The following is a 26,249-nucleotide window of genomic DNA, read 5'->3' as shown; positions in this document are numbered from 1 at the left end:
TTAGGACCCACAACACAGAACAATTTCTGGGAAAACCCTGAGACCAGGTTCGGTTAAATTTGGTTGCCACATAGGTAGGACACAGCAGATAGGTCACAACACCGGAATGCAACCTGTAATAAAAATCACAGACACTTGGGGATATATACTAAATGTATATGTGCTTGTATGTATAACATCTGTAGCCATGTAACTGCTATGTACCTGTGCACATTTAACAATTTCTAGCATATGAAATGACTTGGTTTGAAATAAAAAAAATCAGATAGTATGATTAACCAAATGCCAATAAAAAAATCTTTAAAAAATAAATTGAGTTCTCTTCACCTGCATTTACACACCTGAACAAATGCTATTATGGATGTAAACATATGTCTCCCAGTAAACCAGGAAGATTTAATGTAGAGGGAAAAATATTACGAATAAGTGATCACAGTGGGAGGCAGACTCCTCAGACAAGCAAATGTTCCTGTGATTATTTAAAACTTCATAACTCCAAATGTGCCTACAGTTTCCAATATGGAGCAAACAAAAATGATTAGCCTAATTAACGTCAACATTTAGAGCTGATGGGTAGGAACCATAAACCTGAACACCTGCACTTTAAAGATTTCAACATAGTCCCCATTCCCAGCTGGGACTCTCAGACCCCGATTACAAGTGCATGGCTAAAGTCCAGTTTCTGTGCAAATGTTCGTTTGCACAGGGATCAGACCTGCAACTTGTGTGAAAATTATAACACACTCACTGATTTCTCCTGAAAGATTCCGGCAGGTCAAACCTGCCCAGATTTATTTGGGGAAAACCTGTGAAAAAGTCAAAGCAGCGAAACTTGGTGTGTTAAACACAGATTCTGCATGCTATGCCTCATCTACAAGTAAAAACTCAGAAGACAAGGGGTTTAACAGACATGGTAAATACCTCTTCAAGGGGAAATTGTAGTTACCAAATGTGGTAAATAACTTACTCTATTCAGGCTAACTTGTAATGAGGGACTTAAAGGTTGTTCTATCAAATTTTCGGAGGTGATCTATGAGGATAATAGAAACAGCCCCACCCTCAATCTCATCTGGGGAAGCTGTCCCTAAGAAGGGGTTTAAGTGATCCATTTTGAAGAAACAAGAATATCTGGGTTAATTCTTGTTCCTAGAAAAACTCCATTAGTTTAGACAGTGCCTTCATTTTCTGAAAAGGAGCAATGCATATTTAATCGGCCAAGGCCAAAGTGTCACTGTAAATTGGACTTTGTTGAGTGAATAATGACTACCTTCCTACTTTTGGCCACTATTTCTTCTGACCCATATTTCGAAGGAAAGGTCATCCTAATCTGATATATATCAATTGTGAGGTACTGTGTATCTTTCAACGAAGTTAACACTTTGTGTAGTCTGCTTTCCTTTTCCCCCCGCCAGTTGTTCCCTTCCTACCAAGAGGCCAGGTGTACAAAGTATTGTAACAGTTGCATACACTCGGATTCAGTTTTTGCAAGTGTTAAAATGCTTTCTTGAACATACTGATCCAATTATAGGAGTCTGTAAATGTTTACCAACCTCTAAAATGGAAGTCTGACACATATTGAATCAGTATTAGGAAGGAGTGTGTGTATGGGTCCCTTCCAAATACAGATTTAGTATGTTATGCATCATGTTTTGTGACTGAAGTGCGATTGTAAAACATAGAAAAATGACTGACTCCAGATTTGGGGTGGTGAGCCATTCACAAATGGAATGAGGTTGCCTTGGAACAACTTCCCATTTGTGAAATTAAAGAAGAACGTTTCTTGGGGAGTAGGCAGTGGTCCAGGGGACCACCAGGAACTTACTTTTTTTCAATAGTAAACTTTTTTTAATGCAGCAAGGTTTTCTTTAAGATAATGGGCTGCATTTAAAAAATATTTACTTTATTTAAATGCAATCGCGGACATGGTGGTCAGTTAATCCCCGCATCCCGCCATGCCTGTAATAGCATTCAGTGAGAATAAATTGCAATTCGCCACCTACCTCATTAATAATCATGATGCAGTTTGGATTGTCACCCACTCTGAATGGGAATTTTGTAAACCGACCTATTTGTACATAGGGTGGTATACAATATTCAACATTGTCGAAAATATAAGGGTTGCAATTTGCAACTAGTATTTTGCAAACACTGTTTTCTACACCTGACCTTTAGTCCTGTCCTTCTCAGGTGGCGTCTCATGCCATATAAGGCAGGGCATTTGAGGGAATTTCATTGCCTCAGGCGAGGAGACAAATAGTCAGTTTAATCTGGGGAAGAGACGCTGGTAATGTTTATGAGAGAATAAAGAAATGTAGTAACTTCTTATCAACTGCGATGTTACAGCGTTACCACTGATCATTTATCGGGTTGCTATGTAATTTTATTCCAGCATGTAATGTTTCTGTTTCCTGGCCAAGTTGTGAATAAAAACACAGGCAAAAACTACTTCAAGGAACTTGCTTTTGAGCACATACATTGCATCTTAACATTTTCATCACTGATTTCATGAATTAAACATTTACAATTATGAATCTTGAATGTCAGCTCTTAAACCCATTCCAGAGCAGTCAAATCACTGTTGACAGTGTAAAATGGTCAACACAGGTAACTTTCATGTCTCCTTTTTTGACTAGTTTGTTTGATGAAACATCACTCCACTCATGTATTGCCGTTTCAAATTTTATTTTTAAATAAGAACGTTAATGCACGTAAATGTCTATAACACCTTGAAGAGTACAAAGATAAATCAGATACCTACACACACAATCAAGCAAGCAAAGCTAAAATAAGTTAAACTGTGCTGGCAGTATGAATTGAATGTATTGATTTTTCACTCTTTCTGCGCAATATACTTAATTTTAAAATACTTTAAAAATGTAGATTATTACTGTTTAAAAGCTCTACAGCTCTACTATTTCATATCTGTCACGCACCATCAAACAAAGAAGCCTTCTATCGATATATTGAACCCTTGTTTTGAAAAAATTGCTATGGTATTTGCTGCAGAGGAGCACTTTAATAGTCAGACATGTAAAGTCATCAACTCTCTTACATACTTCCTTATTCGTTAAAAAAAAAGCATATCCGTTTTTTAAAAAATCGCAGTAACTTGCTTCAAACTTTTTCCAACTAGGTGGATGCTACAGTACAATTGAGTTCAGCATTTCAATGATCTAAATGATGTTCTGATGAGGCATGAATATATTAAGGAAGATAACGACAAAATGACCTAGAGCATCACCCAAAGATTAGTCAAGGGTTTAGTGGGGCTTAATCCAAACTCTAATAGGCGTAGCTCACTCTTTTTGAAGAATGTCTTTGCTGCAGGTCATGTGGTTCTCTTACTTGAATCTCCATGACATCACTATCATGACGGAAGCCTTTAGATCTTCCCATCTCTCATGAAGCTACCTTTATGTCTTCATGGATCATTTTTTATTAACTTTGTCCACTATGTGGAAATGGGGCTTCACAATTTCACATCAACATTGCTATTGATTGAATAAGGAATGAAACAAACAGATTCACTAAATTCTTTCATGTGTGCGAGATATCATGCAGTTGAGGGACACTGACTTGCTCTATTCAACGTTAAAATAACATCAGATATAACGTTCAGATCAAATTATTACCCTCTTCCACACCCATCTCAAAATATAACTTTCTTCCTGATATGACTTTTCCATTCTTTTGCATCTAATCATTTTATATTTTAAATGATACCAATCATTTTATATTTTATATGATACCAACTCGCCAAGGGCTCAAAGCATCCATTTATGATAAGTCTAGTTATTTTTTTAATTGCAATAGTTGGTACTGTGAAGGTCCTTTGGACTGTGAATGTTTTTTCAACTCCTTAGGAACATGAATTTCTTATCTAATTCCAGTATATCCACCTACTGTAATTCAATAAAATTGGACATCATTTGGTTGAAAGTCCTTGGTCATCATTGGTTTGGAAGGCCTATGGCAGGAATGCTTAATTTTTTTTCAAAAGCTTACACCAGCCATTGAACGCTAACAGTTAAAGGTTTGCAGTTATGTGTTCCTTTGCAGTGTTGTGGAATGGTGACTGGTGGAAGTCACTTTCCTATGCAAAGTACGGACTTATAAGGCACCTTATATAATTCCCAACAGTTATCACAGAGATGCAGTCAATGAACATTTGAATTCTTCACAGATTAATAGGAGATAACAATGTATATTTAAAACGAGCAACTTCTTTTGCAAAGTGCTAAAAAATACACCAGGGTAGATAACATAACGCCTGTGAAACACGGAGCACGATGAAAACAAACTGAACTTGATACTTAAATAAATAACTTACAGTATGTGAAATATAGGCATTCTTCAAGAATTGTTCATTTCAATCAACACACTTCGTTTTAAATGTCACTTATGGGCTATAAGTGACATTCAAAACGAATGTGCTGATTAAAATGACCAATTCTGAGTCATGTAGCATGCTGGATATGGAATTCCATGCAACAAGGAAAATAGCTTTATTAATAGGATTTGGCATGCTGGACATCAGTGGAGTAGCAACAGTGCATTTGACCCTTTTGCAATCAAGGAACCCTGGTTCTGTGTCTCCAGTGAAGGGTAGCCACAATTGGGTGTAGAGGGCCAACTTGCACCTATGTAACAAGATCAATCAAACATTTTATTCACAGATTGTTATTCATATCTGAGTAATCTCTTAGAAAGCATACATTTTGTGATTTTTGTACAAAAATACACGGGGAGAGTAGCAATTTTGTAGTAAGACCCCCTTTTTGCTTTACATTTTGCTGCAGAAATGCCCCTGACCGATAAAGCATGCAAATATTGAATCCAACTGATACTTTGATAGTATCCTCCACTCAGTCTCTTCTGATATTTTCTGCAGTTTTTTTTTTAGTTTTATATAGCGCGAACTACACCCAAAGATATTGGGTATCAGAACGCTTTACAAAGCACCAGTTTCGTTACATGAAGACACATTCATTTTTGTTAGGCACGGGGAAATTAAGCGATTTGCCCAGAATCAGAGGATGTTTGAGCGTCGTTGCAGAGACTCGAACACGGGGCCTCATTTATGAGGCCTTGCGTCAGTTTTGCGCTTCCGATGCATCACTTTTTGTGACGTAAAACATGCCTCCTGTTGCGCTCTATTTACACAGTGACGCATCTAAGCAGATGCGTCACTTTGTAAACCCCTGCGCTACATTATACCTGCGTCAGGTATAATATATGCAGGGGGGCGTTTCCCCGCAAAAAGCTTCGTAGAAGTGACGCAGAGAAATCTATGAGATTTCACTGCGTCACTTCTAGGACACTTTTGCGTCAAAATCTGGCGCCTGCCTCACAGCAGGCGTAAGAATGACGCAAGCCCTTTCACAAGGAAGCATTGCTGGAGTTGCGTCACTTTTGTGACACACTCCAGCAATGCGTCACTTTTGCGCTTACAGATACGTCGGAAATACTGACGTATCTGTAACTCCTTGCGACATGATGCATCATACATTAAATATGACGCATCAGGAGTGCGCACTGAGAAGTGATGCATCGCTGCTTTCACGCAACGATGCGTCATTTCTCATAAATGAGGCCTACGGTTCCCCAGTTTCAAATTCTACCGCGCTAACCTTAAGGCTACATCCTCTCTTGTTTTTTTGTGAGAAAGATCAGTAAGATAGCCTCAGTGAGAAAACAGACATGGTTTTAGATGATTTTTTGGAGGGATTTTTGCACCTTTTTTAGCCACAGATTTTTATATATGTAGAATTTTGGGGTCGGTTACACAAACTACATGGGCAGTGCTGATACAAATACTGTTGCAAATCAGCACAGACTGGTATAAAAAAACATATAATAGGACATTTGGTGGCTAAATAGCGCACCTCTATGCTATTTATGTAACCCTGAGCCTGTATACTTGTGCCATTTTAATTCACTGTGTTTTATTTAAGGAGGGACAGTGAAGAGTGAAATACATTAAGTTCTAACTTTGGAAAACTATTGCTGCCCAGACCCCATTGGCAGAATAGAGGAAAAACCGTAAATAGATTATGAGAGTGTACGTTCTGCCTCCCACTGAATGTCGGTTCTCTATAACAACCCGGCCCAATGCAGAATGCCTGTCTTCAATCCTTCTTTGTCAATAAAAAGCCATTCCGCTGACTTCATCAGTTGTGCATTTCGGATGCGGCTGGAGTTTCTGATAAACAGTTATCGCTGTTAAGTTTTCTTCCTGCAGGTTCATAAGGGAGTCATACCCAACCTAAAACAAAAGAAAATCAAAATTTTAATTCCCGCCTACCTTTCAAAACTTTTGACTATGCAGTTTCTGGCATTTCTTTGACACTAGTTGGTTCATTTTGACTACTGAAAATGTTGCAACAAGCTGAGACCTCAAACTGAACATAAAACAGAGGAGTGTGTTCTTTCTTCAACAGAATTTAGTTTGTTATGAATAATTTGGGAGAAATAAAGTAAAAACATGTGTTTAAAAATCCCCGTTCTCCGTTCCATTTGTGACTTGCTTTTTGAACATCCACACATTGTTCCATTACGTTTCCTCACAATGCTTATAAATATCAGATTCAAAGCAACCAGTGATTTCATACCATGCCAATGAATTTTTAAAGCATAGATTCATCCCAATAGCTCTGTTTGTGCTGTTGTATATTTTTCACCCCATTCAATACATCAATACTATTTATTTCATAGATCTCTGAAGGATGAAGGGTTTGGTGGACCCCCCAAAGATTTGAACCTTTGACCATTTGTTCAAGTACAGACCTCTATAGAAGGCGCATTAGTCCAATAACATCAAAGAACAATATTCCCTCACGACCTACTAATTTCTGTACGTAACAACTTTTGTACTTTAAGTAAAATTATTTTTAACACAAGGTGGCTACATGTATTTTTTCATTTGAGATTTTTTATTATTTATTTTTTGTCATTTCTTTATATTATTCCTTTGATTTATAACATTATTTTACAAAAGAGCACATAAAATTCAACATATGGGCAATAAATATACAGATACCACACAGAGAAAACAAAACTAATGCACATTTACCAAATTATCATACAACCACTTTCATACACACTACATTCACTCTTCATTCTGTGTCGGAGGGATCATGTATTGTTGTGTGATCTATTACGCAAGGTCAACGCGTTTCGGTGGGATACGACCACCTTCCTCAGGACCTCTTAGCAGAATAACCGATCTCCCCAAAGAAAATTAAATGCTCTGTATAGATATCTAGGGTGCTGCGTTGACGCAACTCATCACTTCTATTCAAACTTCGTTTTAATCAGATTGTATACTGCAAGCTGTACCTTTGCAGACTGAAGTGATAAACTTGAAGAAAAGGACACCTAAATGGTAAAGATAAGGGGGTTGAAGTGATGGTCGGTCGACGTAATGTATTAATATAAAGGTCATAACTGAAAAAGATGGGGTGTAAGTAATGATGGGTATTGATAATGGTGGTTAGAAGTGCAGGGAAAGAAGCAATGGTAGGAAGAAGAAATGTAGTTCAAGCACAGATATACTATAAAACTACCTTATTGAGCTGCATTGCAATCAGTGTGGTTTAACACATTTACTCTGTTATCGTTTGAAAGTTTCTTTAGCTATTTTGAGGTTTTTATAGACTGCCCTATACACAGACTTTCATAATGTATCTCTAGTATGTATAAAACACGTACACATGAATCCACATACATTTACTAGATCACTTCTTTTGAATTAAAACATGTATTAACATTAAAGGATATATGGTGATTAGTAATTAGGAGCAAGCAACTGAATAGTAAAGTCCAATCAGTAATTCAGAATTCTAACAAAATAATCAAATTACCTTAATTGAAATGCATTAGATATAAAGTGGACACAAACACAAATATACATACTCTCTATCCCTCTCTCTGAGCAACCAATGCCAATGCACAAGGCAACTTCACAGAACTGAAAAAACAACAGTGTACCAGATGTTGTTCTTTTGTCCTTAAGGTATAAGGCAATGTATATGGCAACACAGTGTGTGCAGGGAAGTTAACAAGCAAATCAAACAAGCCATCAAAAGGTCTCTGCAATAGACCGTTCTCCTTCTTTGCAGCTGCTCTGATTAAGACTTAGGGCCTCATTACAATGTCGGTCAGAAAGGCTCCGAAAGGCATTCAGATTTTCCTAACCCGAGTCGGAACATTGTTTCCGACTGACTCGGAAACATTTCCGACCGACCGATTATGAAGGAAGGTAACCGTTCGGTCTGTCTGACTCAATTCCGACCGACATTCGTAGACTCCGAGTCAGTTGTAGCCGAATCATACAGTTCTATGGACCTCGTTTCTGACCGATGTATTACGATGTCGGATTCGGACAGCCTTTCTGAAACAATTTGTCCAACACAGAACGGCTGTCGGAAACTGACTTTTGGGGGATCATGGGGGTACCCATGGGACCCATCTTTCCAACTATACACAGTGTGGCAGGCCCCATGGGGTGCCCGTCAGAGGGTGCAAGGTTTTCTGCTACCACCCCTTTCTTCAATGGGAGCCTGTGTTGTCGGTCGGAACACAGGCTCCCATTGTAGTCAATGGAAGTCGGACCGAACGGTGTTCGGAACCATCGTAAATGGTCGGTCGGACTCCCCGAACCAGAGTCAGTTGGAAACGATTCTGACAAGGAGTCGGTTGGAATGCTTTCCGACCGACATCTTAATGAGGCCCTTAGTTGATAAACATTTTGGGGGTGATTCAAAAAAGAATTTATGAGTATTAGGAGGATGCACTGTGGGTGTACTCTTTTATTTACTCTAACATGCTTTTGTGAATTGGTTTTGAAATATTTAACTGTCTATTAGTAAAGAGTGCAAGGAGGGCACAGGCCTTTCTATTTGTACTAACTGATGAATATTCTCTCAATAGTCCCATTTTATTCTCACTGTAGAAGTTTGTGTATCAATTTTAAAAGGATGTAACAGTATGTTAAACATAGGAGCACTACTTTACACACTCCAAAATGGATTTGTGACTAGGCCCCTTATGTACATGTTTCTTCATATGTGCTTACCTGAGGTTGACTATCCATTGGTTCAGTAATATTATTCAACAACTTCATAGAGCGATACTCCTTGTTCTGTGCACATTATTATTGGACAAAACCCATCCAAACAATATCATATTCCAGTAGTTTCATGTTCATTGGCCTCTGTGCATCCTGACAAACAAGCAACCTTATTTCAATAAAGTGAACTTTAGTCTGTGCACGGCATGGGGTTGGCTGCAGTGGCTAGCTGCTCCCAGCCTCCAGGAGCAGCCAAGCCAACATAGGTGGCAAACACCCCCTTAACAGACCAAAACCTCACATCTTTCTTGTTTTTGTTTAAAAAAATGCATTTGCTCTACCAAGGTACAGCAGTGCAAGTATCACCCTCAGTACAGTGAGACATTGAATGCTTCACTTATTGATGCTTGTGCAGTCTTATGATACCACATCTGCCACTGGGGTCTTGCAGTACTTCAAGGAGGGCCACTCTGGGTCCCACGAGACTACAGTGGGACCGCCAACACAAATAAAATGTTCTTTTAACCTTTTCGGTCCCTTGGGGGTACCCTCTGAGTAACCCGAGGAGTGCCAGTGTGATAGAGGGTGTCATTACCATGCCCCCATGCACGTTATATTTAAAACAGGTTTAGGACACGGCAACCAAGTCCTCATGTTCTATAATGGCACTGCAAATTTCTTTTTCCTGTTGCAGCCAGCCCATCAGATCGATAAGACCTGGGGGACAGTATCGGTCCAGTTGGACCGAAATGAGCGATGGGGATAAAAAGCCCTATCGCCAATCACATTGACCTTTTTTAATGTGTGGTACTGCAGGAGTCCTGCAGGACTTCTGCTTGGCCAATCATCCTGGTATCAGTATAATTCTACTGTTAATTTCTCAAAAAGGACTGAACAGATTTACACCTTGTAACAAAAAGCACACTTTCTGGATAAAGATCATCTAAACGTCTGGTGTAATTCTGGTCAGATGTTTTTTCTGTATCACTTCCCAAAATTTCCTATGGGAAAACAATGCTTGGGGGTCCTCTTTTTCTTTGCGCCTGCTCAACAGATCACTCTAAATCTTGAAGAAGCTGAGATGGGTGAACTGTTTTTGGATGCACTCATGACTACTTGAATCTACGGAGACATTCAAGTTTAATTGTAAGGGAACAGTTGTTGCAAAACCAATAATAAAAATGTTGAGGAAAGGTTAGTACAATAATGCCCCAGTCACTGGAGTAAACTTGAAGGCAGTTATGGGTGCTGAGTATTTGCAGGCATTTACTATTGAAGAATGTTCTAGTGAGGAAGTCACTAGGGTAGTGATAAGACCAATGAAATATGTAAGGTTGGAAGTGTAAAGTTGGTGACAAAGTACATGGAGCTGAAGTTAAGAGTAATGCATGCTTTCGCTATGAAAGGAGATTGCACTGAGGGAATGATAAATTGTCTTGCTGGTCCTGAGCAGTGCATCACATGCATGAAGAGAGCATTATGCCTTAAAATGTAAAAGTGATGAAGAGGGAAAAATGGGTTAACTGCGTTAGAGTGAGCCAAACGGAAAATGACCAGAACATGTGTGTTTTAGGTGCACAGGAGAAGGAAGAGGTTCTCAGTTCTGAATTGTGAAAGTGACATTGACATGCGGATGATGGTGGACTCAGGTTTGTCCCTTATGCTGATTGGAATTGAGCAAGTTTCTATATGTGGATATTAGGAAACCCCTGCAAGTCCTATAACAAATGGGAGGAACACCATTGGTGAAAGTTGCCGAGGCATGGCGGTAATGGGAAAGGCTGTAGGATTATAGACTTTTAGAGCTACTTTAGATCACATACTTAGATCAACTTTTGGCTGTAAATGAAGGGACTGGGAGTTAATGAGACCATATTAAAGTTAATTATTTACTCTACATCTGCATACGGAGGAGACTGAAAAACAGAGAAGATTGCTTAAAAACTGGGATAAAAAGCAGCATCTGCCAGGTTAGCTTTTGGGCCTTCTTTCTTTATTTGTTGGCTTGTAAGTGATTTCACTGAATATAGAATAAGCCCACTTGCCCTCTGAAAGTTGCAGGTGGCTGCATCTCAGTTTTATAATATTCTAATGATGCTGTGATCTGTGATTGTACCCAAGTAGCCTTATCAAAACAATAGGAAGATTACAAGACTTTAACAGATAGATTACAGTCTATGGAAATCTCCTTGACCCTAATCTGAGAAAACTGTTGTCATTGAGAAGGTGTTGGCTTCAAAAGTGTAGAAGCCATATATACACGCCGAGATACTTAAGACAGGAACTCATGATTACTATTCTTTAATTTACACTATGAGGATATTGCTGCTGAACCTCTTCCTAAATCATATAGGGCAAAACTTGCTTTCCTGTTTACTATTAGATTTTTTGCGGGGTTCTCCTACAGGCTAGAGAAAGGCATCCTCTTGTTAGTTTTGCATAAGGTAAATGATATTTAGTCACCCACACACGACTAAGATTAAATACAAGGTTAATCTACCCAGATTTTGAGGAGATAGTTTCTCCAAGAGATATTTTCAAGATGAAATTATGTGGGGTCCCAAGCACTATTGAAGAAGGAATATTTGTGTTTATGGTACTTTAAAAGTAGAATACGAGGGAGGAGTTTTACGTTGAAGGCAGTAATAATTAATAGTTAAAGCTATATATATAGATGTAAAAAAAATGATTTGGTTGTATTTAGTTAAAGAACTCTTTTAATTAAAAAAACAAAGGACCACGTTTAATAACCTATTTTGCAGTTACAAACATTTGGATTCATAAAATCTCTGAGGCCCAGAGATCAGTCTTACCCACTCCCACTTGTGTTGTGATAGGGAAGACCCCAGGAACATTCCGCAGTTCATTGTCACAGCAGACTGGAGTGGATGCCGGTGGAGAGCTGTAGTACAAGCAATGCACCTAGGCATCCTCAGCGGTGATTCAGTGAGTTCCTCTGATCCTGAAGGCAGTTCTTGGGCAGTTACCTGGTCTTCGTTGCTGAAGTCGGTGCTCTTGGTGGACAGATCCGAACCTGCTGCACTTCACTGTCGCATGCTGCGCTTGAGCGCAGGCCCTCGCGCTTTTTAGCATGAATCCTAATCTAAACTGTAAGAGGAGTAGGTCATGTGGTTCTCCCACTTGAAACTCCCTGACATGACTATCATGACAGAGGCCCTTACTGCTTTTCATTTCTCATGAAGCTACCTTTATAAATCTCGTCTGAAGGTTCACTATTTATACCTAATGCCCACTTTCAAGTGGGCGAAACTTCTATAGACCTTCCTCTAAAGAGGTTTCTAGAATGTCCTGCCTGCCTGCCCTGGCCCCAGCTTGTCTGGGGGCACAAAAGACTAAAGTAAAACCCTTTGTGAGTGTGCTGAGGCAGAATGTTTGTGAAGTGTGATTGGTGACAGCTCCTACCCCTTATCAAGTCAGGGAGATGGCACTTCCTGCCAACTCTTATTCCCCTTTTGTTTCACTGTCTGGGAGTAATACGCAAAGATAAAGGCACCAAATTGTTAGGATGACAAAAAGCCAACTTTCTAAAAGTGGCATTTTCAGAATTGTGACTTAAAATCCAACATTATCAGTGAAGGTGGTTTTAAATTAATATTCTTTAGAAACCAAACATGACTTTCCTACCTGTTCACAAATGAAAGTTATCACTTATTAAAAGTAATAAGGTAACCTAATATTATCCTATAGGACAGCCAGGCCTTGTGGTGGTGAAAAACGAATTTGAGCGTTTTTCACTACACAACATGTAAAACTTAAAAGTACATGTCCAACTTTTTAAATACAGTGCGGTTTAACCGTGGCAAAAGGTTTATTTTGCAGGTTGAAATGGCAGCTTAAGACTGCTCACACGGGCTGCATTAGCAGACCTGAGACAAGTTTGACAAAGCTACTTAAGTGGGCAGCCCAATGAGTGCTGCAGGCCCATTAGTAGCATTTAATGTACAGGCACTGGATACATACAGTACAATTTTTCTAGGGACTTACACATAAATGTGTAAATTGGGTGTAAGCCAATGTCACCATGTTTTAGGAAGAGAGTACAAGTACTTTAGCACTGGTTAGTAGTAATGTAGTGCACAGGGTCCTAAAAGCCAACAAAAAAGATGCAGGAGGGTTAAAGGAAAAAGTTTGGGGGTGACTCTGTAGGGAGGTCCAAGCCTAACAGAAGGCCTATGACAAGAACAATTCAATATCATTCCATTTGCAAGGCCTCTCAACCGTCACTAAATTCTTATAGTTACTGGTATTTAATTATGGGCTCCTTTGCTCTTTTGTGTCATGGTGATGGGTAGAAGTCACATTCCAATTCTAATTACTGAGGTGGTTTATATATTTCCCAACAGTTATCACAGAGATGCAGTCACTGAACATTTGAAATCTTAGCAACTTCTTCCGGCAAACAGCTCAAATTTTACACTGGTGTAGATAGCATAATATATGTAAAATAGCTATCATGATGACATAAGGACGTATTGAATTTGATTCTTAAATAATACCTTATCGTTTGCAAAACAGAGATATTCTTTACGAATTGTTCATTTTATTGAGCACAATTTATTTTGAATGCCACTTACGGGACATAAGTAACATTCAAAACAAAACATATTGATTAAAATAAACAACTCTGTGGCAGTTAACCATGTTGGATATAGAATTCTATGCAGCAAGTAAAATAGCTGGATTAATCTGATTAGGACTGCTGAACCGCAGCTGAGGAACCCTGGTCCGTGCCTATAGTTTGGCAGTGAAGGGTACCCACAATTGAGTGCACTCATTGGGTCACCCACTTAAGTAATATTGCCAACTGGTATCTACGTAACAGGATCAATTAAACGTTGTATTCACAGAATGCCTTAGAGATCTGACTAATCTCTCAGAAATATTAAATTGCATGATTTCTGTACATAAATACACATGGGGAGAGGCAATTTCGCAGTAAGTCCCCCATTTTTCTTAACATTTTGCTGTACAGGGCATGGCCAACCAAGATGGTGGAGTAGACGCGAACTCAGACTGCTCCTGCAGCTCCCGTAAGTGATCCTATGGCATCCTAACCAAAATATGCCCTAAAAACTCACTGAAGCAGACAGGAGTACTCCCCTGACAGGAGGGAATGAAGCAGTGGAATCCATGTCCACGAAGACCCTGTGTAACCCAATCTGAGACGAAGGAGACTGGCGAGACCTCACTCCAGCCCCCATATTTTGAAGAGTGAGGGCCACGAAAAAACGGAGGCGCCGATCACATTCAGTGCGACGTACATGGGCACCGATAGGTGCGGAGAGCTGACGATGAGCAAGAATCTGAGGCATGGAATGCTGCACCTGAGATATGGTGCCCAGCTAGAGAGCACACAGAGACCTGAGCAGAGGAGCTGGGTACATGTATGGCCGGGGTCCTTGTGGCCTGGGGCTGGTCTGAATCGGCCCCTATGATCCATAACTTGTGTCCTGAGAGGAATAGGAACAGTGTGACTGTAGTGCACACTGAAAAGGCAGAGGTAGGCGTTGAAGATAGAAGTAGTCTTGCGGGGCCCATGCATGCGCCAGTGACTGCGAGTCAGCCTGGAGTTTGCCCTGCGCTGCCCCCTGTAAGATTAGATGGGAAACCTGGCAGAGAGAGGAGGCCCCTTGAAATGGCTGACCTCGCTGAAGGGGTACCACACCTGCAGTGGGTGACTGGAGGTGCAGTAGTGCCAGGCAAGAGACTGGAGGGGGCCTAGTGAGGCGCAGATATCCTGCGGTGCTGGCGGAGGCTCCTGGGGAAGGCCTCTAGCAGACAACAACTGGGACACAGGAAAGAGGGGAGGCCCCATGGCACAGCTCTTCACGACTTAGCGGCGGCCAAGGAGAGGAAGAAGACACTGTGCCGGAGGCAAAAAATTGCTGGTGGAAGAGATGGACCCGTGCCCAGGGTAAGGGGGAGAGTCTGGTGTCACTCAGACTTCCTGCAGAGATCTGCATGGAGGGGCAGGGGACCCTGTCCGATTCACAGGTGAGGTCTTCTTGACCGCTCCTGGAGGCAAGGCAATGGGGCGTGGGGGGAGCCTGGTGCCTCGAAGTTGAGGAGTGCTCGGAATATTTTGCTGGTGGACACTGTCAGCCGGTAGTGGCAGGCATGAGCAAGGACAAGACTCACAAGCCACAGAAAACCAACACGATAACCCAATATACGCTCTCCACTGTACTACGCAACAGACTCTCAAAGGGGGCAGGAATAGGAGACCCCCTCGCCCGAGCCCACTTGGGCAGACCTCCCGGTTGAAAATTAGCGCTCCTGTGAGGCTCTGGAGGAAGGGATAGCAGAAATTTCAATCAACGTGATCCTGGTTCGGACCGACTTGCAAAAAGTGTCCACAATGTGGAAGGTTCAGTGTTGTGCCTAAAAATTGAGATGCAGGCTCTGCCGACTCAGGTGCCCTAATTGAAATTGACAGTTACCCAGTTGAAGGATAGGATGGAGGATGCAGAGAATCGCTCCTGCCATAACAACTTGCTCCTTCAGCGCGATCGGGAGCGAGCTGAGGGTGCAGATGCAACACTCTTTCTGGAAAACTGTATTTGTAATGAGCTGTGGTTGAGGGGACTCTACATGGGGTTTGTGTCAGAGCAGGTCCATAGAGCAGCTACCTCCACTGGGTGCGCCGCCTAGAGCTCCGATTGCCCTAGTTCTCAACCAAAGAGATCAATACTCTATCCTACAGGCAGCCAGGAAGGAAGACCGGCTGACCTTTGATAACACATCCATCTCTTTCTACAGATTACACTAGGAAAGTACATTTGCAAATAAAATCCTACGCCAAAGTGAAAAGGAAACTGCAAATCATTAACTTTAAATATATGTTGCTCTTTCCTGCCCGCATGAAGTTGCTCTCCCAAGATAAAAGCCACTTCTTAGACAGCCCAGAGAAGGCATGGGCCTGGGTGGAGGTGTGGGACAAGACAGGCCCTGATTAAACGGGCTACCAGCACATGAACGGTGAAGCGCACAGTGGTGAACCATGAGCAGCAGGAACAGGAGACGCTCCAGACGCCGGGGTGAGGACTGCCGCAGGTCACCCTGGATAATCATATACCCGGACCGTGTGATGGACACGGAGAATGACTTCTCATCAGAGGAGCATAGACCCCCTAAACCTTATGTGGAAAATGGTGCAGGATTAACTGCAGTAGAGGAGACCAGTGGAACCGAGTCTCAGCCCACGAGCAAAGTTGTACCGACTTGATATCCAGTCCCCCAGTGAAGCTGGAGTGTGGCTGGAAATGGTGACTACAACTGTGAACGGTGTCAGCTTGGACTGGGTTGTCCCAGTTATGGGGAAACCTCTAACATTGTGAGCGGGGATTGGAACACCCATTGGAGCTGCTGTGGTATTATGTGAGAGGGAACAGTGTGAGCTTGAGAGCTAGGGCCAGATAGATACATTACATGGCCTCATTAGGAGCCTGATTGTGGGTAAGATGGTACCGGCCTAGAAGCGCCCCACTGGGATGGGAAGGGCAAGTATCCATGCCCACACACTGAGTTTGCTTCTATCACTCTTATTTGTTAGAGTTCTACTGCAACTCCGACATGGATTTGAGTGAGGTGATATTTAGTTAAGTAAGGAGAGTAGGGACTTGTGTACGGGGGTCCATGACTGGACACCTAGATGACACACCCAAGGTGGGGACAGGGAACTGACTGCTTAGAGAGTGTATGGGTGGGATGGGTAAAGTTGAAGGGTAGGATTGATATTAGTTTGCACTTTGAGGATTGAGGAACCAGGACGCAAGTACAGACCCTAAAGAGTAATGACTGGGAAGGGAAACACAATGGCCCACTCGCCGCCTCCCTACTAGACGTTCGCAGTAACCGCATCACATGATGAACTGGATATTAGTCACTTGGAATGTCCAGGGACTGAATAACTGTACTAAACTTTACCGCATGCTCCTGGTTTTAGGAATCAAACCCATTGTAGAAGAGATTGGACTAAGACCACTGACATTTTGGCGCAGACTGTGGGAGACCTCTGAACTAGCATCCTACCAAACTGGGGTGGGAAAATTGTCACGGTTCAGGTACATCAAAGAAGCATGCGCCAGAATAGGTATGCCTCACTTGTGGAGCAATTCCGAGGAAGTGTCCCCAATAATATCTCGACTACAACTTGTAAGAGCTTATAGATCACTCAAACTAGTCGATCTGCAGGCGAACACCAAACTTGGGCACTTAACAGCTGAGTTTCTTAACATAAAAGCAAAGTATCTCTTAGAGCCTTTTCTGGATGATATACAGCCCTCCTTGGCATGGAAGCTGTACATCCAGTTTAGAACAGAGACCCTCCCGGTTAATGCTTTTATGAAGAAATGGTCAAAAGATCCCTCTGTTGGGTGTACCGTCTGCAACAGCCCTGATGAGACCGACATTCATCTTCTTTTCATTTGCCCTGGTTATAAATCTGCCAGACTGCACTTGCTCATACCATTATGCAGAAACATGAGCTGTACACAGTGTTTGGAGGTGTATAGAATTTGAAGATCTGACAAACACGCCCCCCCCATAATCTTTGCTGTGTCCCGATTCCTCAATTCTATTTGGCACAGGCATAGGGCTTTTTTTTAACACATCTCCCCTGCACCCTTGTTGCTTTTAGTCTTAAAATTTTAATATTTCTTATCTGGTTTTAATCATTCTTGTTTTTAACTGGTGCAAAGATATTGGACAAACGAAAATTCTCCTTTGGCTATACTTTGTAATTTGCTATCACTGAATTCTCAAGATTTGTCTTAACAATGCTATACTTGTATATGTATTTTTTACTTTTTATATAGCCTTTTATGACCGAAATAAAGTTTGTTGAAATGGAAATGGATATTAGTTTGCAGTTTGAGGATATTGGGAGCCAGGATGCAAGTACAGACCCTAAAGAGAAATTACCGGGAAGGGAAAGACAATGGCCCAATCGCTCCCTCCCTACCAGACCTTCGCAGTAACCGCATCACATGATGAACTGGATATTAGTCACTTGGAATGTCCGGGGACTGAATAACTGTACTAAACTTTACTGAATGCCCTTCTTTCTTCTGTGGCATAGGGTGCAGGTGGCCCTTTTCCAGGAGACACACATGATGCGGACGGAGGCCATGCACCTGGGAAAACGGTGGTGAGGCGCCCTTTTTGCAGTCATATTCTCCAACTAAGCCAGTGGGGTGGGGACATGGATAGTGGTGGGAGTCCCCTTTATGCAGCACGAGGTACACTCAGACTCCAAGCAATGATATGTCACAGTGGTTAGGACGCTGGACGGGTTTAATGCCTGCATTGTGAACACTTGCACTCAGCGTAGATGTTAGGGACCCAGCGTAGATTTAGGTAGATGTTTAAATTGATCACTCCATGTATACACACGCAACTGGTGTAGTAGGTTATTTTGTGTGCTTGATTGGTGAATGGACAGGGCCCCCTCTAGGCAGAGCCATAAAGAAACCTCACATGAAAGCCTCGCTGGGGGTGGTGCTGGAGAGCCTCAATCTGCAAGAGATTTGGCAGCATCACCACCCAAGAAGAGTAACTTTTCATTTTATTCCCTGGTACATGGGATACATAGCAGACTAGACATGTTGCTGGGGAGGGCAGAGGACTTAGACATATTTAAGAATGCTCATATCTTAACCATTACTTATCAGACCACTCCCCACTGCTGGACATATTTCTATGCGGGACGGTTAGAGTCAGAATCCTGCTTTGGGACTCCGCGGAGAGGAGCTCAATGATTTAGAGTTCCAAGAGCACGTAAAGAGCTAATTACTCATATTGTTTATGAGAATTCGCACACCACAAACACTAGGATGACTGAATGGGAGGACTATAAGGTCTCGTTGAGGGGGGAGCGTATGGATTACATACATGGGTGCAAATGCAACTGAAGCGCAAATTCCCAGAACTGGAACGGCAGGAGGCAAATTGAGGCAGCTGCACCTATCGGGATCCTGATGCTTGCAGGCAGCAAACACAGCTTAGGCGCTGAATGAGGGACACTGGGACCCACCTTGAGAAATTCACTCGCACCCAATACCGACAACCGGAAGGAGACAAGACAGACTGAATGCTGGTGTGGCTGTTAAAGAGGGACTGGCCCCAGTCGCATATCCTTTCTTTTTGTGTGGTTGGGGTGCAGCACTGGTAGCAAGCGCCCAGATAAATATGGCTTGTGTGGAGTACTTGCTGGAGAGCTTTATGTGAGAGCCACTGGCAGATATGGATGTGATGGAGTAGTACATCCGGTCAGCAGCACTACCCAGACTCAGCCAGGAACATCAAATGCTCCTGGAAGCCCCCTTATTGATGAAGAAGCTACAGGAAGTGCTGGTGGATATGAAGCAGAGGAAGCCTCTGATGATCAACAGATTCCTAATGGAGCTATTTCAGCTGCTGCCGCTGGCACCCATGAAAACCTATTAGAAGTGTTCATAGAGGTGTGGGAGAATGCAGAGCTGCCCCAGTGTATGAGAGAGGCGACAATAATATTGCTCCCGAGAGAAGGAAAGGACCCTGCTGAGCTCATATCATAGCTATGCACTGGAGTCCCAAGATATTGAACAGTTGTTCGACACAATGGGGAGACAATACATCTGGCCTGTCCAGCAACCTTGGGATTTGACCCTAAGTTCATAAAATGTGTGAGGCTTATATACAAGCGGTCTGTTGGGTGGGTCTGCACTTGTGGGGTGATCTCAACCTCCTGGGAACTTGAGCAGGGAATGAGACAGGGCTCTCTTTTGGCCCTTATGTTGTTCGCAATGGCAATGTCGCCACTGGCATGTAAACTGCGCAGTAGACTTGGTCCGTTGTGGGGCCACCTGGAGGTACCCCCATGTTTGGTCTCCTTATATGATGACGATGCCCTGGTCTACCAACAGATCCCCGAGCGGTTGGTCCCTGTGCTGCTGGAAGAGCTGAGTAAATTTGTGGAGGTGTCAGGACTGCACACAAACTGGACCAAGTCTAAGCTATTACCCCTGGGTGGACGGGCGCACAACTCCAGCAGGGCCTAAAATTACACTGGGAGCACAACATTTTATGATACCTCAAAATGTGTGTTGTGCTGGACCCGGGTGACCATTACACATTTCACGTTGAGAAGATGGTGGGGAAGCTGACTCGATCAGTTGGATTCTGGAACATGATCCGGCTATTCATGATGGATTGAATAGCAGTAGCAAAGATGGTCTTCCTGCTGTGATGTCTCTCCATATTGCAGGATGTAATGTTCCCGATTACCCGCTCCACATTCGTGCTGCTGGATAAACCGATAGGGAACCTGGTCTGGGCAAGGAGTTGCTGACGAGTCAAGCTGGACACATTGAAGCTCCTGGATAGGAAAGGAGGCCTCGGGTAGCCTGATCTTTTTCTGTATTTCTCCTCATTGCAGCTCCAGCACACAATGCAGTGGCTAGATCAATTAATCAATCAATCATAGCATTTATAAAGTGCACTATTTACCCGTGAGGGTCTCAAGGAGCTGATGAAGACGCAAACTGGCAGAAGGCCTTACCAATGGGAACACCTGACTCATAAAAACTTCTGGAGGTCCTCATGATGGGGAAATTTGTCCCTGGCACCTTACCATATTTGATGCGACAGATGGGTCTACTTTGGCATGCGGTGGATTGCCATCGGATGGCAAGCGTCTCGGGCCGCAGAAGTCTATGCTTGGAGATTTGCAGGAGTGGGCTCTAGCAGATGAGCAGCACATTAAAAGAACCAGCACAGAAGAAAAAGCAGCAGAGATTTGGCAGCCTGGGGTGAGGGGGTGTGTGCTTGAGAATTGCAGCCCTCTCAACTGATAGGCCTCTGCTCGAGGCATGGGGGAGTAGCACCAATGTACACTGTCTGAATACATGATCGAAGAAAGGGTCGAAGGGCCGGGGGGAGCGGGGGGCCAGGATGAAACTGTAGATGTGCTACCTGTCAAATAGCTGGGCTGGACAGTTGCTTGTTAAGTCACACGTTGGTTTTGCAAATGCTAATAAACAAAATTACAAAAAAACACACACAAAAAACATTTTTGCTGTAGAAAGGTCCCTGACCAATAGTGCGTGAAAAAACGAACCTGAGTAGTGTTGTGATAAGATTTTCGGCCCAGTCTCTTTTTCTGATATTTTCTGAAGGTTGCTTTTTGTGAGAAATATCACCAACAGATAGTTTTCACAAGAGAAGCAGACCTTCTTTTAGATTATTTTTTGAGGATTTTTAAAAAACATTTTTTAGCCAGAATGTTTGGAACCGATTACACAAACTACATGGGCAGTGCTGATACGAATAGTGCTGCAAATCAGCACAGAAAGGTATAAATAAAAAAAAACTAGGATACCCTTATAATAGGCATAGGCAATATGGGGCTAATTAGTATACCGGTGCGACTTAAGGCCACATGTATCATTATTTCAAGTAGCGAACACCTAAAGGCAATTTTCCCTGAATCTCAATAAGGTCCTTGCTATTCCTAATGTATGAAACTCTTCATTTTCATTGGCAATTCTTAATAGGTCGCAAATAGACCTACCTCATACATTTTAATGAGGTAAGTCGCAAATTTGCGAGCCATTAGGAATTTACTTCATCAAAGGCATGGTGGCCTGCTGAGGTCAGCAGACCACTATGTCTGTGATTGCTTTTAAATAAAGCAGTCTTTTTGTTTTAAAAATGCAGTAAATTTTTCTTAAAGGAACACAGGATGCAGTTAAAAAAGAAAACTTTGCCGTTTCATTTTTTGAGAGTAGGCAGTGGTCCCTGGGACCACTGCCTGCTCTTAAAACATTTTTTTTCCATTCTGAAAAGGGCAGGGGCCCCAGTGTACTCCTTTCAACTTGGGAATGGGTAACCACCTCCTTCAAGGAGTTGGCAAAATATGAATGTTTTGCGACCGTAAGTCAGTCGCAAAACGTTCATACATCCCATACAGATTCGGTATTCGGAAGGGACGCCCTAAACACGCCCCTTTCAAATACTGAATCTGAAACACAAATTGCGATTCGGTAATGTGTTACCAAATCACAAATTGTGTTTTATACATAGGTAAAAACAGTTTTGCGGTCGGAAATGGACCATCAGCCATTTCTGACCGCATAAATGCTTAATACATGTGGCCCTTACCTCCTCTATGGTGATTTCTACCATTTTTAATTCACTGTGTTTTATTTAGGGAGGCACAGGAAAGAATGAATTACTTAAGTTTGAAACTTTGGAAAACTATTGCTGCCCAGACCCCCAAGAAGGATCAAGTGAAAAACATGTAAGTAGATTGCGACAGTGCACATCCTGCCTCCCACTTAATGTCGGTTCTGTCTACCCGCCCAATGCAGAATGTCTGCCCTCAATCACTAATTGTCAATTAACCTCCATTCCGCTGTCTTCATCAGGTGTGCATTTGGGATACGGCTGGATTTTCTGATAAACAGTCGTCGCCTTTATGTTTTCTTCTTGCGTGTTCATATGGTGGTCCTCCAAGTCATACCTGTCCTAAAAGAAAAGAAAATCTAATTATTAATCACAATGCATATAAATATATGATTTAACGTGACCAGTATTTTCATACCATACAAGTGTATTCAACAGCTCTCTTTCCTGTTGTTTATTTTTTACCCCATTAATTACATCCATAATATTTATTTCATTGATTTCTGAAGGATGACGGGTTTGGTGGACCCATGAATATTTGACCCTTTGACCATTTGTTCAAGTTTGGACCTCTACAGAAGGTGAACTAGTCCAATAAGTCATCAGAATTGAAATAGGAAGCTTTCGGTGGCTTCACTTAATGGTAAATGTCCAACCTTAACTTCAGCATCTAATGTAATTTATTTTGCACCTTAAGGTTTAGTTTTATTCTCGGGGTCACAGTCAGGCCTAAGTTACAGTCATATGCAGGTGCAGGCTGAAGTGATGAACTTGAAGAAAAGGGCAATTAAATGGTAAATATAGGGGGTTGAAGTCATGGTCGGTCGACATAATGTATTGAAGTTAAGGTCATAACTGAGAAAGATGGGTTAGAAGAAATGATGGGTATTGTTAATGGTGGTTAGAAGTAAAGGGAATGAAGCAATGGTAGGCAGAATTAATGTGGGTGAAGTACTGGAAAACTATAAAAGAACCCTATAGAGCTGCATTTGAATCAGTATGGTTTACCACATTTACTCTGTTATCGTTTGAAAGTTTGTCTTTAGCTAGTTTTTGTATAGCCCGCCCTATACAGATATTTTTATAATTTATATCTATCATTAATTTGTATAAAACAAGTACAAATGAATATATACATACATACAAAATAGCTTCTTTTGAATAAAAACTGGCATTGGCATGAAAAGGATATATGGTGATTCCTAATTTGGGGCAAGCACCTGAAGAGTAAAGTCCAATCAGTATTTCATAATTATAAAGAAATAATGAATTGACCTCAGTGAAATACATTATCTATAAAGTGGCCATAGGCACATACTAACAAAAATACACATAATATGTCTCTCCCCCCTTCTATGAGCAGTCAATGCACAAGGCAACTTCACAGAACTGAAAAAACAACAGTGTACCAGATGTTGTTCTTTTGTCCTCAAGGTACGATGCAATGCACATGGCGACACAGTGTCTGCGAGGCAGTTAACAGGGCAATCAAATAAGCCATCAAAAGGTCAATTACGATGTCGGGCGGAAAGCCTCCTCCCGACAGTCAGATTCTCCTCGACCGTGTCGGAGACCTTCTGGCTGACTCGGTCGGTTTACAAGCTGCCTGACCGATTACAATGTTCGCGGCCGGAAGGTAAACCGTGTAGTCATTCCGCATCGGTTCTGACTGGCTCTCAGAGGATTTGTGTCAGTCAGAACCGCATCGTACACCCCTATGTACACATTTTCTGACCTCATGATTACGATGACGTTTTCCACCAACCTTTTTGGGTCAGAATGTCCGACATGAAAAGGCTATCGAAAAGTGACTTTGGGGGCTCATGGCAGGGCCCCCTACATCCTGGGGCCTCCGGTTGGGGGCCGAGGGGAATACTAAGAAACGAATCTATGACATAATATCGACAGACAGAATATAGACATACAAAAATATCAAAGCAAAAATATCGACATCAAAAATATCGTAGTTCTATTTACATAAAGGTAAGTACAAACATATCGAGACAAAAAATATCGTAGTACAAAAATATCGAAGTAAAAAATATCGTTTTTTAAATGTATTAATAACAATGGAAAAAATATTAAAAATACATATAATTTAACAAATTATAGATATAAACATTAAAACATATTTAAAAAATAATAATTAATACATATATATTCAAAATAAATTAAAAACTCTACATATAAATTAATATATATACTTACTCCACATATTGCATCAGTAGGGAAAGCGTAGGGGTTAAAATTACTATTTCAACTCCAGAGGGTGCAACAGGAGGGAAAGCGTTGTATAGCGTAGGGGTAAAAATTACTATTCCCACTGAAGAGGGTGCAACAGTAGGGAAAGCGTTGGATATCGTAGGGGTAACAATTACTATTTCCACTCCAAAGGGTGCAACAGTAGGGAAAGCATTGGATAGCGTAGGGGGTAAAAATTACTATTCCCACTCCAGAGGGTGCAACAGCAGGGAAGCGCAGGATAGCGTCGGTGTAAAAATTACTATTCCCACTCCAAAGGGTGCAACAGTAGGGAAAGCGTTGGAAAGCGTGGGGGTAGAAATTACTATTCCCACTCCAGAGGGTACAACAGGAGGGAAAGCGTTGTATAGCGTAGGGGTAAAAATTACTATTCCCACTGAAGAGGGTGCAACAGTAGGGAAAGCGTTGGATATCGTAGGGGTAAAAATTACTATTTCCACTCCAAAGGGTGCAACAGTAGGGAAAGCATTGGATAGCGTGGGGGTAAAAATTACTATGCCCACTCCAGAGAGTGCAACAGTAGGGAAAGCGTTGGATAGCATAAGGGTAAAAATTACTATTCCCACTCCAAAGGGTGCAACTGTAGGGAAAGCGTTGGAAAGCGTGGTGGTAAAAATTACTATTTCCACTCCAGAGGGTGCAATAGTAGCGAAAGCCCAGGATAGTGTAGGCGTTATATTAACATACTTATCAATTACATATTTTTTTAAAGAACAAAAAGATGTAATATTTTATTTACAAAAATATTTTACTAAATACCAAATATTTATAATGAATATTTACTAAAATAACAAAAAATTACTTCCCACGCTACTCCCCCTTTAACACACAACACACTACACATACAAAAAAACACAATTAATCTAAATATTAATGAATCAATTAATAACAATTAATAATATGAAATTGATGTAATTATAAATTAACTAATTGACAAATATTAATTACCAATTAATAATTAATGATCAATTAATAATTAATTAACAAGAAATTTACAAGAATAAACAATATTTATTAATAAATTATGTATAATTAATATTATAAATTAATTAAAAAAACGAATTACCAATTAATTAATTAACAACAATTTAATATTAAATACCAATAAATACATACAATCTCTTTATTTAATTTAATTTAATTATTTCACACCCTATTCCCCTATAAACACACAACCCACTACACATAAATAAATCACATAAAAAATGTGATTATCATTTAATCACTTAATAATAATTAAATACCGATTAATTATTAATCAACTATAACAAAAAATAAAAAATATTACAACATTAACTCTAATTAATTTAATTAACTAATTAATAGTAATTAATTAACAATTAATTATTAATTAACAATTAATCAAAAATATTAAAAAAACATAATAATTAATTAATTATAATTACATTACTTCCCACTCTATTCCCCTATAAACCCACAACCCGCTCTGATACTAAAATGCAAAATGTAAACAAAATTACCAATTTCTAAACATATATTAAAAACATGTTTAATAAACATATAAAATACATAATAAAATACATAACATAAATGTAAATGTAAATGAATTTATATAGCGCAAATCACCAAGCGGTTTCTAAGCGCTTGCTTTGGGAACCCGTCCTGGTATTCCCCTGTGAGATAACTCCAGCAGGGTATCCGCAAGGTGAAAGCCAGGCATCCCGCCGCGAGGGGCCATTGTGGAGATTAAGCAAGCTATTGCCCAGAGTCG

General features: G+C 41.1%; 1 protein-coding gene across 1 annotated transcript in view; it reads right to left on the bottom strand.

The window, feature by feature from the left end:
* Positions 1-2,665: 2,665 nt before the first annotated feature.
* LOC144799345 (SLAM family member 9-like) overlaps positions 2,666-26,249 on the bottom strand; it is a 465,872-nt gene continuing 442,288 nt past the window's right edge. The window contains exons 6-7 of the mRNA XM_078670602.1: positions 22,475-22,597; positions 2,666-6,265 (exon numbers count right to left, since the gene is read on the bottom strand). Coding sequence (XP_078526728.1) covers positions 6,143-6,265; positions 22,475-22,597 — 246 coding nt within the window. The 3' untranslated portion in view covers positions 2,666-6,142. The remainder of the gene's footprint in view (positions 6,266-22,474; positions 22,598-26,249) is intronic.

Source organism: Lissotriton helveticus, chromosome 12 (genome assembly GCF_964261635.1).
Source record: "Lissotriton helveticus chromosome 12, aLisHel1.1, whole genome shotgun sequence".
Classification (NCBI taxonomy): Eukaryota; Metazoa; Chordata; class Amphibia; order Caudata; family Salamandridae; genus Lissotriton; species Lissotriton helveticus.
This window is presented reverse-complemented; position numbering and strand designations above follow the sequence as displayed.